Source organism: Dermacentor albipictus, chromosome 5 (genome assembly GCF_038994185.2).
Source record: "Dermacentor albipictus isolate Rhodes 1998 colony chromosome 5, USDA_Dalb.pri_finalv2, whole genome shotgun sequence".
Lineage (NCBI taxonomy): Eukaryota > Metazoa > Arthropoda > Arachnida > Ixodida > Ixodidae > Dermacentor > Dermacentor albipictus.
In genome coordinates this window covers 155251774-155270021 of record NC_091825.1, presented here as the reverse complement: position 1 = coordinate 155270021, position 18248 = coordinate 155251774, and the positions used below count along the sequence as shown (strand labels likewise).

The window sequence follows — 18248 nt, the reverse complement described above, 5'->3', positions numbered from 1 at the left end:
CTGTGAACACTGCTATATCAATGTTTCAACCTATTTACATACCCTTACATCGCTAGCCTGCTCTGGATGTATACCGGGAACCTTGCAAGGAAGGGGATTCGCATTTTTTAATCCAGCGTCGCATAGTCAGCAGAAATACGCTCGCCACCTTGCACACCATGGGGAGCCCACCAATCACCCGCATTCCTCACGCCTTTCAATACAGCCGTGCGACAGTACAGGTCATGCGCACGCTGGCTGTGGAGCTGCGGAAAAAGACTAAATCTCGTCGTTGTCAGTACAGCCTATAAATTTTGCGATGTATCCAGTCTTTCAGCTTTCGGCATCGTACAAGTTGGGAACTTCAATTGCAAAGGCACGCGTGAAGGAACCACTTGCACACAGTATGGGCACCGGACGCACAAGCTTTCCATGCTGACAGCAATGCCGGATCACCCAGCGCGGCGAGCGAAGCAATAATCTCTCTTTAGCCTTAGGGGACTTCCTGGATACTTCCTGCACTCAGTGTGCTATATGGCCTCCTAAAATGTAGAATTTATTTATTTGTGCTAATAGCAGGGTGGCGAAATTTTTGTGTTTTAGGTAGTAGCCATCTTTCGCCAGAGTCATATATACACCAAGGAACCAGGAAATTTCACAACAAAAAATTTGACAACATTTGCGGTTACAGCTGCTATGATAAGAACGCAAACAAATCAAAAACAGTTTTCAACAAAAGTAAGTATGTATTAAAGATAAATTCAAAGTAGAACAGCAGTTGACGGTGAACAACAAAGGCGAAAAATTCACGTTGCGTTATAAAAAACAAATGGTAATAATAAAACGAAATAAGTAAAATATTCGGGAATGTAACGCTAGACATGTTTTCAGGGTGTTTGGGATGTGGTTGTTCAGTAGTGAGGCGTAGGAAGTTATGCAAAGGGAATAGATAACTTATGGCGAAATTTTTGCGGTTGGTGCATGAAACTATGACTGGGGAGGGCATTCCCCAGCACTATTATCCCGGGGGATTATAAGTGATCATAAATTATGTGTCACCGTATTGTTTGGCTATGGTCAATACGAGGGGATACTCTAGATTGTGGTGTAGCAACACATGCCGCGATTCGGGGTAATAGTAAATAGAATGAAGCAGTCAGAGGCGTGAGATGTCACGTCATGACTCAACATAAAGCAGAAGGAGTGACTTTTTTAATGACGTAACGCAGACATAAGTCGAGTATTGAGGATATGATGACGCAAGCGGCTCCGTTTAGGATAGGTTCTAGGCGTGCGGTTAGATAATCCTGTGGTAGGCGCCAAATGGAAAACGCGAATTATAGTTTCGGATGGACGAACATTCAATGGGTAAGTTTTCAAACCTCAGGAAATGGGAACGCCAGAGGCTACTACATGGTAATGAGAGCGAGACCTCCACCGACAGCCTCCGCGCGCGATGGCAGCCCGCGCTGCGCAGCTTGAACCTGGAAGACCAACTCTGGGCAGTTCAGCGGGCCAAGGAAGCCGCCGGAAGGCAAGAACTCTTGGCCGTAACTTCGGCGGGTGCCCCAGCCAACTAACTCGCCGGAGGCGAATTGTTCTGACTCGAAATAAAATTTTCTCACTCCCTCACTCAGGAGATGCTGCACTCAGGTTTCGCCGTAGGTAACCCTGTGTTAGGACAGCATTGGAACAGATAGTATACATGTGAGTTGTCCATATGTTAGTGATGATGACACATGAACACCAATGTATTTGTACGCTGATGTGGCACCAATTGGGACATTATCTACCTTGTAGGAGTCGGCAGTGATGATGTCCTTACGAGTAAATGTCATTTATTTGCACGTGGTAAGACAGAGAGTCATTTGCCATTTGTCACGCCAATCAGCCATAATGTTTAGGTCATTTGTCCATGCGAGGTATCCTTAGTTGAACTAATTTAACTGTATATGATGCAATCGTACGCAAGAAGCGCTAGTATTGTGGTAATGTTATCAGTAGATCGTATATATATATATTGGAAATAACAATGGTGATAGTCCAGCTTGCTGATGAATGTCTGATGTTACTGCAGTTAGCGCAGAGCGATGATTGTTTGCACAGGCCAGTTGCTTTTGCTCTTTCAGATAGTGTTCGAGATATGATACTAGATTCGGAAATAAGTCAAGGTGAGACAATTTATGAAGCAGTTGAATATGAGTGACACAATCAAATGCCCTTGGAGAATTCTAAAAAAAATGGCGTCTACTTGTAGGGGAAGATCCATGGAGTGCAGGAGGTCGTGAGCAAATTCAGCCGACTGATTTTCAAACCAGAAAAATTTCCAAAATTCGTGTTGGTGTGGGTATAAGGTAACTGATTCAAGGTAGGCTTATGACTAGACGATGTAACGTGTTCCAGTAGCTTAGATGGAATGCTCGTTAGAGAAATGTGGTGGTAGTTACTAAAGTCGACGCGTTGTCGAAAATTGAGATGATTTCTTTTTTTCTTTTTGTCGTCGAGGGCATTACCAAGTTGAATGATTGTGTGATTGCCTAAGATCTGAGATTATACTGAAATAATGCTCTTTAGGAGGTTATTGTTAATGTGGTCACATCCTGCACACGCGGATAGTTCAAGACTTAAGTAGCATATGAATACCCTCCTCAGTAATGATGATTTGAGGCATTTTCTCCATCGGGAATTGTAGAATGGGTTGAGAAGAGCAGGTTGTAGCAGTCGAAAACAGTAATAAAAAGTTAATAAAAACAGTAATAGAAAGTCAGAGCTGTTGTACAACGTTCACATTTTTTGGGGTTACCATCGGCGCTTACGAATTCAATGGCATTCGTTCGATATTTAGCCGATACATACACTAGACACGAATTGCACGAATAGCCCTTGCTTCCGTTAACTGGCAGCGCTCCACATTTGTCTAAAGCTCCGCACCATGATAGGGTTACTGAAAGAAAAGAAATAAAGCGAAGGAAATGATAAACAACAGCGCTGCGTGCAATTTATGTTTTGCAGGGGAAACCTTGAAGGTCATTTGCCCAACAAAAGTAACAAAATGGTGCCCACAATAACGTTTATGAAGATATTATTTCATGGAAACATCCCTGCGTAAAAAGATAATTTGCTGCATTCGTTCTATAACTTTATCGATTTCCAAACATTACAAGTCACACATTTTACAAAATTATAACTACTTATATATGATGAGTGTCATTTCCCACACATCACCTAAATTTAGAGTCATGCATACTCTGGCTCTGCTTCTTCTGGCTGTGAACACTGAGAGCAACAATGTGCATTCGTACAGTACTTTCAAACCTCATTAAAAGTGTTTAAAAGAAGGATTACTCTAAATTACCCGGTCTTGTTTTTACGAATATATACGTAGGGACAGAAGAATATGTCGCATTATTATGGGTGAATATGTATGTTGAACATGAATGATGTAGATGGCGATATGGAAATTGGAGTGAATGACTATATCGCTCATTATCATTGCTCTCATGTAGAAGGTAGACCCCATAATGAAAGTAGTAGCAAACCTTGGTTAACATTCCTGCATTTCCGTGTTGTCTCTCTCTCTCCCATGGGCGGAAAAGACTGCAGGACAATTAAGGCCAGAAAATAACAATGACGTTCAGCCTTCAGCGTAGTCTTGTTAACCGGCACTGATTTCAGCGGTGCACTGCTTTGGTCGCGTGAGCATGGCCGTAAAACTTCAACCTAGTTCCTCGGCGGTGCATTACGCGTGTGTTTAAATGTAATCTGTTTGTTTTTGTACGCTCTTTATTTCTCTTTAATTGTATGTATTCACATAATATATTGTTTTGATGGGGTCAGATGGTCCTGGTCACAATACTATAGAAAAATTAAACCTGTTAGAATGTATTGTGCTGTGTGTGTGTTTTTTTTTCTTCTTTGCTCTTACTTCATTGGTAAAACAACAGGAATAGAAAGACTACGACAAGCTCTTGTCTAAAAGAGGCAAGGAAACTATACATAGTCTAATTCCTATGCAATGCTGTTTCTTATACCTGTATGAAATTTCCAGGCGCTGATGAAACCGCACCGCTTAGATACGAATTGGTCTTCAAGAGGCGAGATTTTTAAGCGAGATTTTTAAGCTTTATACAACTGAGAAGAAATGTGGTGTTCCTTGAAGTGCTAGTTGTTCTCGTTTAGGTTGCCAGACGCAGTACTTGAACCCGCTAATTTTCGTGTGTTGTTTCTATTACTGATCGTGAAACAAAAACAAAATTAATTGAAGGAGGAATAGAAGTAAGCTTTTAACGACGCTTGAGCATTATGGCTACATAGTTTTCTTTTAATCTTTGATCTACATCATTTTTTTGTCGCCTTTTTTCTCTACCTTAAAGAAAGGGGGAAACGAATGTGCCACAGGTGGCACTGATTCCGATCGTTAGGAAATTATCTTTCAGCTTCAGCACATTCATTGACTTGCAATGACCACCCAGCTGAACGTCAAGTAGACTTCCTCTTGTAGCTGCGCGCTCGTGTTACGCGTGCATGTAGGGTGAGCCTGCCCCCTTCTTCGCCACGTCAAGACGACGGTGCACCCACTTCTGTCGCGCCCTTGGTCGCGATTATTGCGATTAAGGTCGTTTGTTGAATATTTGCCCCAGTGGCAAGAGAGGGTATCAGTGCTGTCCACTGGCCGCATGCAAAAGAGGGGCGCCGCGTGAAGAAGAGGACACTGCAGAGCAGCGTCGAGAGAGCGTGAGGGAGTGATCGCACGAGCGTGGGTCTGCGCTCTCTTCCCGCAGGAACCGTTCTTCGCCCAAAGAGAAAGGAGCGGGCCAGGGGAGAGGGGACGACCGAAACTAAGACCTGTGTGTCCTCTCGCCCCCGCCAATCTGCGACGTCGCCGCGCCGTCACTTTCCCCTTCTTCAAGCCTCCTTACAATGAAATGACCCGCAACAACGTCAGAGGGCTGGAGGGGGTGGGGGGTCGCGCCTCTCATCACCGCCTAGCGCGGGGCCGGGGTATATATACGGAGGGCCATTCAGCCATGGCCACAAACCGCACCGCCATGGCTTCTCCGGGGATTAGGACGGGCAAGGTAGGCAGACGCATGTGTTGTTCTGGCGCCGTCGTTTCCCGACGGAAACGCGTGTTCGCGTGTTCGCGTGTGCATCGACAAGCAGGGTCACGTGGATGCGAACAAGGATGCTTTTGTGACGGGACGGCGTGAGATGTTTGAAAGGGCCACGTTCGCCGGTGCTATCCCCGGTAATCGATAGTTTCAGCATTCAGTGGACATATACGTCTTCTGCTCCAGGCTTGCAGTACGTGTTAAAAAATTACTTTCTCGTGGTCGGAAACCTACTGACATTGTTCCGCGTAAGGGTGTTGAATGAAAACTGCTCGAGATGTACCACCTACCAGCACTTCGAAAGTACAAGCGCCACACTTGGTCTAGTCGTGGAAATCAGGGCACGTGGCCCCAAAGCAATTCGTAGTATGTATCAGCACATACAACAGGGGACGGAAAGTCGTGATAGTCAGTGCATGATTCAACGAAGGCAACGTCTTTGACGCGAAGAACGCGAAAGACCGGACATGTGAGTGGCAAACACACACGCACTCATAAATACACGACGTGCGGGTGTTTATCACTCGCTTGACCCGCCTTTTGCGCTGTCCTGTTCAAAGGTGTAAGCAGAGTCCTTCAATACTTTGAGGGACCCTGGATTAAGCTTACCAACTATCTCGGAACCAGACCTCAGTGAAGTCAGCCGGTTGATGGCAAACATTGTTTACGAATGAAAACATTTACCGACTTGGTTTCAGAGACGCTCGTATCTTACCCAGGGCAACAAGACGCTCCGATTTTCCATCCACGCTTCACAATACTTGCCTTATTGGCCATCGGGATTTTTATTCAATACTGAATGCTTGCAAAACACATTGATAGTAAATTAAATTAAGGCACGTGTATGCTTCTGTTGGAGGCACTTGTTGGTGCAGTGAGCAAGTAGGCAGAATGTTAATTCCTTAATTCATATTAAACCTTCAAGGTTACTGCTCCTCGCAGTATAAGGTATATATATATACATGGATGAGAGGGAGCGTGAATCCCAAAGTATTCACTGCTGAATTTTGCTTAAAAAAATTGATAGCCCGCCAATCACAAAATAACTCCTTCATGAGAAAGTTTATTAGTTGAGCTGATGTCTTACGCTTACGTCTAATTGAATGACCGCATCATAGGTGCGATTACAACCAGTAGATATAAAGTACGGGCTTCTTTACCTAGATGATTTATTTAACATAGCTGCATTTAAGGATACGATGACCCTGCCTCGAAAGTTCTCGTAATTTTAGGGCAGTTCTGCACAATAGCACGCATACATATATTAAAGTACCTTAACCAGTGAGTGGGTCCTTAGTATACGCAAGCGCTAGACTGTGTAACGGCACTTGTCAATATTTAGTTATAAAACAACAGAAATCAATAATACTTCATATTTTATTTTGCAATGCAAATTTCTGGTAAAATTATTCACATCTCTCCTCGCTATCTCGGGGAAAACCGGCTTCTTAACGGGGCCATGTATGGCTGTCTCGCGCGCCTTATCGGTACTGTCGATGACGAAGCCAAGTGGAATGTCTCGCTGCATGTAGAGGAGGACCTCTTGTCATCCGTACCGAGTGCCCCAGAACATCCGCAGGCATTCCCGGAAGGTATAGGTTACCAGAACAGCATGCGAACACTCTAGCCATAAAAGTGTGGACGACACGGCTGCTAGGCCAAAATATTATAGCAGTATGGGTCATCTATTTCAATAGAGTGCACTTACAACAATAATGCAAGGTTACCTCTTTAAGCGAGAACTTCAAAGAGCAGATTACATTGGCTATTTTGTTAGCATGAGGATGGTTGGTTTCTATTGCGGTTATGTGGTCCTTAGGCTGCTACGCGCAACAACTCCTCATTAAATGGCTGTTTATTGAGCCCAAATGAGATGCCCTGACTTTCCAGGGACGCGGTTGTCTTCATCTTTGCCGTCCCTATAGAGGCGCCCAACCAGTTTTCTTCTTCGTGTTCCCCAATTTTCTCTTCTGAATCGTGGCTTTCTTCTGAAAAGAACAAAGAAGGAAAACAAGCTCTCGCGCCATAAAATTAAGTCGCAACAGATCGTTCTTCCATTGGGCAACTCTTCAATTGTTAGTGACTCGCCCTCGACAACAACATTCGAGGGGCCCTCTTTACCATCGCGCTTTGTTAATGCGCCCTCCCCTCGACCAGAACGCACTTGTACGTTCTCCGCCGGTCGCTCTTCATAACGAGGTGCATTGTGCAACAGTTACGTGACGGATTATCTTCACCGCCTTCTCCTCCCGCACCTTCTGCGGTCTTCACAGCGGCGAGGAAAACAAAGCCGTTGTGAAAACACAAGGATTTCAGACAGCCCGGAGCGTTACGTTTAGATTCGTCTTTCCTCGTTCAACACTCTCCGGTCCTCTCACCAACGAAAAACTGCGAGGGCACTGGCGTTTTTGTTAGCTCCACGACGACCAGCGAGCAGCGGCCCCGTTTCTATCAACAGTGATGTTCACTCAGCCGTGACTGAGGAGGATCGGCGACATCGGAAGTGATTCTGCATGCATGAGTGTTCGCTACCGGCGCACGGCCGCCTCTCTGGCCATTCTTGTCGGCCCTCGTGGACGGAGCGCTCAGACGCTCCGCTGCCGCCCGTCTACCACCGCGTTCCGAGCGTCGGCCCTTCCTACTCGGAGCACCCGTCTATGGGCTCTTTTGTGTACCGTTACACTGGCCACTTACCTCTCTTTTTTTCCGCCTTCTGAAGCTATTTTAATCAATGTCGCCTCGTTACCGGCTCACATTGTATCTGCACAGCACCAGTTAACGAACCGACAAAAGGGGTTCGATCTCTCCCTCTGGCTTAGAAAGACTAAACTCTATTATACCATGCTATTCGCTTTGTCTACAGATGTTAGTGCGCGCGAGAAACGTAAGTAACGCTGTTCACTGACGGTCTTGTCAAGCTGGCCGGCAACATGCACTGACACTTAGAGTTCCTTTTTTTCACGTTCTCTCCATTGAAGAAAATGTCTGTGCAGATAAAGCTCAAGAACTTCTATCACAAATACCTTTAGCCGTAGGACAAACAAGCGGAATTCATTTGTCCGGGGTGTAGAAGTATTGTTGATTTGCTTGAGTGTTGTGCAAGACAAAATGCTTAACCCATATCGCATTTTTATTTCAGGTGGTGACATTTGTATTTCTAATACTCTTCGTAAACGCCGCTCGTTGCGAAGGAAAGAAAGCAGAAACCACCAACAAAGCAGCTAAAACACCTCCAGAGCCACTGAAGGCGTCAGCGACTGCACAGACGGGCTGGTACGAAGGTGCCGGCGGCTCTTCATCCTGGTCTTCGGGAGGACAAAGCTATGGCGGCGGGGGCGGTGCAGCAGGGCTTGGTCCTTGGGCTGACTCTGGCAGCGTATCGTCGGGCATCGGCGGAGGAGCAGGCGGATCTGGACCATGGGCTGATGCTGGCAAGGGCAGCGGCGGTGGCGCTTTTGGCGGTGCTGGGCCATGGGCCGACTCCGGAAGTGGTGGATTCGGCGGTGGTGTCGGACCATGGCAAAGCTCGGGTAAAGGCTCGGGTGGCACTGGCTTCACTTCGGGCGCCGCACCTTGGGCTGGCGCGGGAAAAGGATCGAATGGTGGCTACGGAGGTGGTGCCGGTCTTGATTCATGGGCCGGAGCAGGGAAGACCGGTGGATTTGGTGGCTCTGGCAAGTCGTTCGGAGGAGGAGGTGCTGGCGTCGGACCGTGGGACCAAGCCGGAGGATTTGGCGGCGGCAAGCTTAGCGGTGGCGGTGGTGCGTCATGGACCCAGAACGGCGACTTCGGGGCCGGTGGCAAAGCAACTGGATGGGACTTTTCACAAGGATCGAAATTCTCTGGCAACACTGGCTCCTGGGATCAAGGTGGTTTCGGTGGTGGCAAGCTTGGTGGCGCCGGTGGTGGTGCATCGTGGTCTCAAGGACAATTAGGTGGCAACAAAGCAGCGTACGGGGGAGGTGCGTCGTGGGACCAAGGCGGCAAATCATTCTCCCAGAATGCTCAAAGCGGGCCCTGGAGAGGCAAGACAGCCGTAGCTCAAGATTCGTGGACCCCGAGCGGCGCAGGAGGCTATGGAAAAACGTCTGCTGCAGGCATCGGCCCATGGACTCAAGGAGTTGGTGCAGGAAAAGGATTCGGTGCTGCCGATGCTTGGCTTCAAGACAGTCCTGCAAGTGCAGGTCCGTGGGCACAAGGCGGAACCGGAAACGGCAAGCCAGCCTCTGGAACCGGTCCCTGGGCGCAAGGAGGGAACGGTAATGGCAAAGCGAGCTATGGATCTGGGCCTTGGTATGGAAGCTTTGCTGGTGGTAAAGGTGGAAATGGAGGCGGCGCTGCCTCTTGGGCCAATGGTGGAAACGGTGCTGGAGGAACGAAGGTATCATCACCAGGGCCTTGGGACTCAGGAAGCTTTGGAGGCGCTGCCAAGGGAGGAGCGGGGCCTTGGTCACAAGGGGGAGGCGGATATGGAAATGGTGGGACTAAGAGCTTTGGTGGGCCAGGACCATGGACAGGTGCAGGAAATGGTGCAGGAACTAACAGCTTTGGTGGGTCAGCGCCCTGGGCTGGTGCAGGAAGTGGTGCAGGAAATGGTGCAGGATCGAAGAACTTTGGTGGGCCAGGGCCCTGGGCAGGTGCAGGAAATGGTGCAGGACCTAAGAGCTTTGGAGGGCCAGCGCCCTGGGCAGGTGCAGGTGTAGGCAACGGTGCAGCACCTAAAAGCTTTGGCGGGCCGGCGCCCTGGGCAGGTGCCGGTAATGGCGCAGGAAACGGTGCAGGACCTAAGAGCTTCGGTGGTGCAGGGCCCTGGGCAGGTGCAGCTAATGGTGGAGGGCCAAAGAGCTTCAGTGGCACAGGACCATGGGCAGGTGCAGGAAATGGCGGTGCCTCTAAATTTAATTCTGGAGCTGCATCGTGGGACCAAGGAGGATATGGCAGAAACGGAAGAACGGGTGGACCCAAACCTTGGGATGGAGCAGGCGCCATTGGTACTGGTGGCGGATCTTGGGCTGGCCAGGGCGGCTTCGGTGGAGGTGCGCCGGGACCTTGGGACAACGGGAAGGGAGCTGGAGCTGGAGCATCATGGGACCAAGGAAGATTCGGTGGTGGCAAGGGAGCAGCGCCTGGCCCGTGGGCTGGAAAAGGAAAGTCTAATGGATTTTCTCAGCCAGACCTTGGAGGAGGCCCTGCGTCTGCAGGTCCTTGGGATCAGGCATCATATGGAGGGGCAGGAAAGGGAGGCGGTGGAGGAGGCCCATGGGACAGCGGAAGTGTTGGAGGGGGAAGAGGTGGGCCTGGCGGTCCCTGGGCTGGGGCTGGAGGCAATGGAAAAGTATCTGGTGGACTCGGAGGAGGTCCCTGGGCTCAAGGAGGCGTAGGATCAGGTGGTTCTGGTCCGGGACCTTGGGATCAGGGTGGATATGGTGCGAAAAAGGGTGGGAATGGTGGTGGAACAGTTGGCCCATGGGACAGCTCCTCAAAGGTTAACGGCGCAGGTGCCTCTTGGAGTGGAAACGGAAATAATGGCTTTGGTGGCGGCAAAGGCTTTGGCAACAGCGGTAGTTCGTGGTCTCAAAACGGCAAATTCGGAGGCGGAAATGCAGGCGTATCGTGGACGCAGACAATGTTCGGAGGCACTGGAGGTGGGCCATGGCAACAAGGCGGTTACGGTGGTCAAGATTCATGGGCTACAAAGGGCGGTAATGGCAACGGTAAATTTGGCAATGGTGGTGCTGGACCTTGGCAAGGCGCCGGTGGGGGAGGAGACGGCGGTGGATGGCAGGCCGACCAGGGAAGCGTTGGCGTCTGGATCGGAGATGTCAGTCAGAAGGGCAGAGGCAGCTTCGGTCAGCAGGCTGGAGGAAGACGGAAGAACAATTACCTGCCTTCCCAAGGCGGCGCTAGCTGGGATGGACAGGCAGGTGGGCAAAACGGTGGTGGTGCAGGTGGGGGGTGGGATGGTGGCGCATTTCAGAAAGGTCGCGGGGGATTTAGTGGGGGACAGAGAGGCGGTGTGGGTAAAGTTCAGTGGAGCTTCAGCAGAAGCGATCCATGGGCACAACCACAAACCTGGTCAGGTTCCTGGACAACGGACGGAGCAGCGCAGCAATACACTTCAGCGGGAGTCGGGCAGATGATGTTCGGTGGTGTAGCAGACTGGATGACGGCAGACAAGTACAGCGCCAAGTACGGAGGAAGCAGCGCCGGAGGAGGATGGCAGCAGCAGCAGCAGCTTGGAACTGGCAATCGGGGCTCCTGGAGTGGAGGTGGTCGAGGCGGTGGTAACAAGTGGTGACCAGACATCTTGCACATTGCGTGAGCTTTGGTTAGTGCCTCGCGGCTTTAAGTCACTGCTGCTTCTACAACCTTGTTTATTTTAGCAGATTATCTATCTTAATAATATTTTCTAATATTTTGTGCACAGTAGACATCAGGCATTAGGAAATGCAAATTATATTTTTTTAAGATGCGACACTTCGATGTTATGTGAGGTGACTGTCGGAACTTTATGTCAAAGCAAGTCATATTTTAACAACCTGAAATCTTTAGACATACGTTTTGTTAGTAAATTTTTTTACATTCCCAGCGTCCTTTCATAAATAACGAGTACATTCCAACTTTCATTTTGGTTAGATTAGGAGAGCGAATTTCATAATAACGAAAAATATTCTATGCGATAAGAAGAGGCTAGATAGCAAACATTCACTCTATACTTTAATCGTTGAGAAGAAACTCTATGAAACTATTACAAACTAGTGAGAGGTGCGGTAGTCTCGAACTGCAGCAATCTTAAAGTGATGGCTCAGCAATTTCTTCCAATTTGCGATAAATAACTAACGCAGGACGCTTTTGCAATAGTAACCCACAATACGCGTAAAGGCAGTCACCATATTTTTAACAACTTACAGCTGCGTCCATCAGGCGAGCTAGTAGCGTGGGAATGGGACAGGGTCAAAAGAAAAGAATGCACGAAACACGGAGTCCCTACACTTCCCTAGTGTTCAGTCATAATTTCATGCTTGTAGTTTAATTACGTTGAACCAACTAGCCCAAACCTGCACTCTGCTTAGAAAGGAAACATATGTATAGATGGGTTACGATCGCGGAACATAATTACGCCATCATTCAGAACAATGACGTTACGCCATGGGCGAAACGCTTTACTGTTTATATTATTAAGCTGCTTTTGTGGCTTCATAATTAAGTGCCTAATCAAATTACTCATTTTCCTTTCTGAACAGATGCCATGAACCACCAATCTTTTGAAGAAGGGATGCCGTCAGCCGGCATGCAATGGCTCATCGTTGATGAAAGCAATATTCTACGCAGCTTATTGTCGTCGTTTGTCCAGAGCGATGCTGTAATGTATGAAATTTCTAAATGATTCAATTGTACAAATGCTTAGTTATATTGTACTGACACGCATTTTTATCGCAATCATTATGATCAACTCCTTTAAAGACATCCTGCGCATTTAAATACAAGATATGTTATGTTCAATTGAGTGTTGTCTGTGTTGTTCAGCTGAATGGTATTTTATTTTCGCATACTCGAATCGCCCTGTACCATAAGAGTTTATCATCTGTTGGTTGTATGTGTGCCAAGACTGATTTTTTCTGTTGACAGGATGGCAAACATCATGTTTTACAGTTTTTGGGTGCGCTGATTATTGTTGGACTTTTTTGTTGTCACATCAAAGCCAGCAACTACGTTTGTTGCTGCTTAGATGTTTTCTGTGTGAACTTTGTTAATTCCAGCAGGCACACGAACACTGCGTTCTCGACGCCTGTGCTCGATTGTAGCTGATGAAATAAAACTGCACACCAATTTACTCGCTTTCTTGTCATTACTTTTTGTTATTCAAATATTACTGCGTAGGATTTCGTACTCGTATATCTTCCACGATAGAAACCTACAGTTCAACAAAGTGGACACTGTGAAAGAGTGAGCGGCGAGATACCGAGCGCACATGTCTAACTGATGAGAGAAAGCACATTCATTCAGTCCGTGTAGAAAGCTGTACTAATAAGGACGAGTGAACCAGCGCGCTCTATGTAGCGAGTTACTTTTGCTGACAGTGACAACGAAAGCCGACAGTACTGCCCGTGCGCTTCGTAGCTTCAGGATACGGTGGTTGGCGAACTCATTGCAGTCGTGGTGGAACCTCATTCACTCATTTCAGCTGCAGATGCAAAAGCTCAACGTCTTTTGAAAACCACGCCTCTTTCCTGACGCAGTCGACGCAGTGAAGTTAACAAATCGCCGTCCTTGTCGCACGCATGAAAGAGGGCATGCATTTATGATTTTCCAGTGAGAAGGACGAGCTTTCTTTTATTGTTACAGAGATGTGTGCTAGTAGCCCAGGAGCAACGAATGCGTGTCACGGTGGACAAACATCATCAGCTACTCGCAGAGCAGTCACGCAGATCGCACGCCCAGAACAGTTCTCGAAGTACAGTAACCGCATTGACGAGCCATTACGCACACGCTTAATGCTGATCGATAGTCCAATGTATATGGTTGTTAACTCTATGGGGCACGACGATATGCCCAATGAAGAAATCGCGGTTTCATGGTGTCTAGGACAGTAACCGTTCGTCACCGCTACATGATTGTGCAGTCTATCCGACGCCTCTATGTCATATCTTTGCTCACAATGCGACAAGAAATAAACGCAGGAAGAACACACAAAGCCACAGGATACATTAATTGCACACGTTTATTAGAATAAAAGAGCCTATGTGCACAGAGAGACGAAGGAACGAAACTTGCGAGATTATTAAAGAATAAGTAAGTATACGAAACACTGAGTCAACAGCCATACGAACGCAGACATATGATGGAAGTTTCTTGTAGAAACTGTCAACTTCCATCTAGATTACATTGTAGATTCATTAAGTATAGTTTACACACAAGGAATCCACAGATGGGCGAATTTCTTGCCCTAATTTCTTCCATGAATAAACGCCCCAGAGCTTTTATTACGTCATGGTTAGCTTGACATCGCGTTTGAAGAGAACGTGTATTTTGAAAAGATGGTTCACATGTTGACTGCTGTAGTGTTATGCAATGCGAACTTTCTAAGTACCTTCGCCGTATGCCGAAAGAATGTTATTTATTTATTTATTTATTTATTTATTTATTTATTTATTTATTTATTTATTTATTTATTTATTTATTTATTTATTTATTTATTTATTTATTTATTTATTTATTCTTATCGGTGCATAATATGTGCTCCGCACACAAGAATGCCGTTTCGATATGCGCACCAATATTGGGCAAAGAGAACCGATGAAATGCTCACGCGAGACACTCATGTTTCCTTTACACCATCGACATATATTTGCTACCTTCATAGAAAAAGGGCGTTTTCTGCAACTGATCGAAGCATAAACCTTAGAACTGACTAACTGACTACTCGATGTCGCAATGTTCAGAAAACGTACCGGTAAACTGTGGTAATGACTATTATATGCCATGTAGTGCCATCAACATGTAACATGTTCTGCTGTAGCTTTTATTTCACTCCCTTGTTTCGTTTTGTTTTTTTCTACAGACGGCTTCCAAGCCATCGGTGAAAAGCAAACGCCCCTCCCATCACAGTAAAGCTATACGTTCAATAACAACATTAGGGCTCCCAGGGGCCCAAAAAGTATAGCTGTAGGCTGCAGTTACGGCAGGTACAATTCATGGCCAGATGGAGAAAGAAAGGGATAGGACATTTGACATCACGACGCCTGCTTCAAAGTGTAACATGTTCTGCTGTAGCTTTTATTTCACTCCCTGCTTCTTTTTCTACAGACAGCTTCCAAGCCATCGGTGAAAAGCAAACGTCCCTCCCATCACAATAAAGCTATACGCCCACTAACAACATTAGGGCTCTCAGGGGCCCAACAAGTATAGCTGTAGGCTGCAGTTACGGCAGGTACAATTCATCGCCAGATGGAGAAAGAAAGCGATAGGATATTTGACATCGCTACGCCTGCTTCAACCATCTAAAACGGATCCCCATGGCAACAAGCACTGGTGCAGCCATATTACGATGACTCTCGTGTGGTAAGGACGGTGCTTCTAAATGAGGTTATACAGTTCCACGCCGCTGGTCCTCACCAATTACGCCAGGGGCCACGTGACACACCGGCATTAAAGTGTGCGACCCGCATGTCGTGTGGACGTAACAGCTGGCGTTTGTGAAACACCGTTCGGAAAACCAGCTCGTGGTTCAACGTTTGCCTCTTGTAGCAACGGGTCACCGACCAGACGCGCAAAACGCACTCTACGTGTGTGCCACCGGGCCTTGCATAAGTGCTGAAAACATTTTCCTCTACGATTCCCCTATATTGCTGCTCAGCCAAATTCAAGCAATCTAGAGGGACTGTACTGTAGGTTAAGCAAAAGCTACGTTTATTGTCAGCTCTTGGATAGAATTCGACAGGCAGCCAATGTCGGCTATTACAACGACGACGCACTCTTTGGGACAGTTAGCAGGCTACGCTACAAACGTACGTGGCACGTATGCAGTCATCTCAGTAACTATTTATACACTTGCAAGGAAGTAGGAACCTCAGCAGTAAAACTCGTTGTGGGGCTAGTTAGTTCATAGGTTTCAAAAGATGAAGCGTCAGCAGAGACAGCACACTAAGAAAAAACAAAGGCAGGAAAAGGCGCTACTTGCAACTGTTTATTGAGGTTAAAGGAGGCTGAATATATAGCCATGGGGAGAGGGGGAAGAAAAAAGAGGGAGCACTGATTATGTGAATATGAAATTTATTTGAAAGAAGGCAGAGGTCGGCCTAAGTTGACGCGCTCTAGCCTGCTACTCTGCACAGGAGGGGGAACGCGGACATGAAAGTGTGAGGAGGGATGATGACGACATAGAAAGAGGGATTCGCCACGGTGAAAGCAAATTCAACATTCTGATAATAAACATTCAGAAAGCTCGTCCACGAAGCCACTATCGGGTTCTGTATCTTGTCTGTAGCCGCCAATATAATTGAACTTAAAGATAAAGGCGCTAGGACGAAGGTGGTGTGTGGGCCTCCCTTGTGTGAGCAGCACGAGCTCCAAACAAAAGCTTTATAGCATGTAAAGAGCTGCGATAAGCGGCTCCAGCACGGCGAGCACCTACAGGGCACTTTAGCGGCCGGATTCTGGAGACCACCGAGAATCACGCGCATTGACTCTACCAGGTGCTGAACGCTTTCCTTTTCATCGCGTCCATCTCCTTGCTTGCCCGTAGTGTCATCGTTTTCATTGACCCCATCATTCTTGGCTTCATGGCACAGAGGACCACTATGGCCCTCTGGCATGGCCGTAGGCCTAGAGGGCAGCAAAGGCCATTCCGTGTCTGTGTGAGCCGGTGGGGGTGAATGTTTGCCGCGTGTGAATGTTTGCCACGCACAGTCAGAGGTGTTCGTGGCGCCTGTGCCCCGCTATGTAGTTCTTCTGAAATTGCTTTGTGACGCTTCTTTCGCGAGCGTTGGTCAATTAGGCGAACAGATTGAGCACTTTCTTTACGTGAATATTGGTCTCTTGCCATTTTTCGAAGAATACGAACTTCTTCTTTTATCTTTGGGCATTCCTTCGAAGTCGCTTCGCGAGGGCCAGTACAGTTGGGACATTTAAATAAGGACGCATCATAGTCGATGGTATTATGCTCTCCAACGCTACGCGAGCAGGTGGCTTTATTTCTACAAACAGCGCTCACGTGTCCTACCTTGAGACATTTGCGGCACTGGAGAGGCCTCGGAATGAATGGTCGTACAGGGTGTATCACGTAGTGCACTTTGGCAGACGCTGGTAAAGTCGAAGAAGCAAATATTAACGTGATACATAGGGAGTTCCCCAAGCGGTGAATCTCAAGAATGCGCACCGATGACCTCAAAGGACTCCTGAGGTCCGCGTGTTTGATTTCGAGCTCCATGTCGGAAATCCCACCAGTCATTGTCTCCTTCCCGTTAGTAGTAATGGAGCGGACGGGAATTGCGGTTAACTATGGAATGGTCTTTAACTTCTCCAGTATTGCGGAATTTTTGCCATTTATTGTCAGGATGTCCTTGCGAGCATTGATCCTGATCTCGTTAATTTGCCCTGGGGCCACACTTTCAAAATATTCTGTTAGAAACTGCCTGCTGAGGGAATTAATGCTATGTGACGTCGAGAGCGGCACGTAAGAAACCATGAAGGATTCCTGCTCACTCTGATTCAACGAAGTCGTCTCAGTCGACATACGGCGCATCTTCTTTATACGGCGGTCCATGACTATGATGTACTCGCTGTCAGAGTCCATGGCTTCTGGCGTTGAGCTCTCCCAGGAGTTGAGCTGGTCCGAGCTTCCAAAGGCACGTCGTCCAAATATGAGCGATGAAGCAGAAGACTGACCTTGTTCAGGTGCTCGTGGGAACATCTTCTTGCTCATCCTTGATGAAATTACTCTCAGGAAAATGGCAGAAACGTAAAAAATTGTATAACAGCGAGAGGCTCAGAGCACCAGTGAGCTCTGCGCACTTCTTTCCCTTCCCCTCGCGAACACACAAGATGTATATGAAGGGAATCACAACATTACCCAAAATCTAAAACTTATCTAAGAACATGCATTCATTTGTGTAAATATTCAAGCGTTCACTCTTTTCTTAATCTGGTTGGCCTCCAACAGTTCACGCGCCACAGTATCTTTGCTTCTAAACACGATTGTTGTATCATGAAGCCTTGCTTCACATATATGATTATTCACATTCCCGCAGGCCTTGCTATGAAGCGACAAGTTTAAGCCATAATCATTCTTCAGCGAAAGCTTGTGCTGCCTCGGTCGTTCATTAATACATCGGTCAGTTTGGCTGATATACTCTTTTCTACACTTCAGTGCTATGCGGGATACGACCCCTTCTTCCCACTTCACAAAAGGGTTTGTATGCTTAGCAGAACACTGCTTTCTTAGAGTCATCAGATCCAATGAGGCGACAGAAAGTAGGTAGTTTTCGGGGTGCGGAAAAAAACCACAGGAATTTTGCATTTCACGGTGACGTGTTTAAGATTATGTGCCACATTGTGAGAATACGCTATCACCACTGGTTTAGCTTCCTTTTCCAATGTTTGACCTTCTTTATTGCTTCTTTTTCTTTCTTTTTTCACCTTTTTCAATAGCGCCTACGA

At 47.2% G+C, this 18248-nt stretch overlaps 1 protein-coding gene across 1 annotated transcript; it reads left to right on the top strand.

Moving 5' to 3' along the window:
• The first annotated feature begins 5024 nt into the window (after nt 1-5024).
• Nucleotides 5025-12924, top strand: LOC135902313 (spidroin-1-like). The gene is made up of 3 exons (XM_065432282.1): nt 5025-5057; nt 8230-11418; nt 12335-12924. Exons 1-2 carry the CDS (start codon nt 5028-5030, stop codon nt 11386-11388), a joined length of 3189 nt encoding a protein of 1062 aa, XP_065288354.1. The 5' UTR covers nt 5025-5027; the 3' UTR covers nt 11389-11418; nt 12335-12924.
• Nucleotides 12925-18248: the final 5324 nt, after the last annotated feature.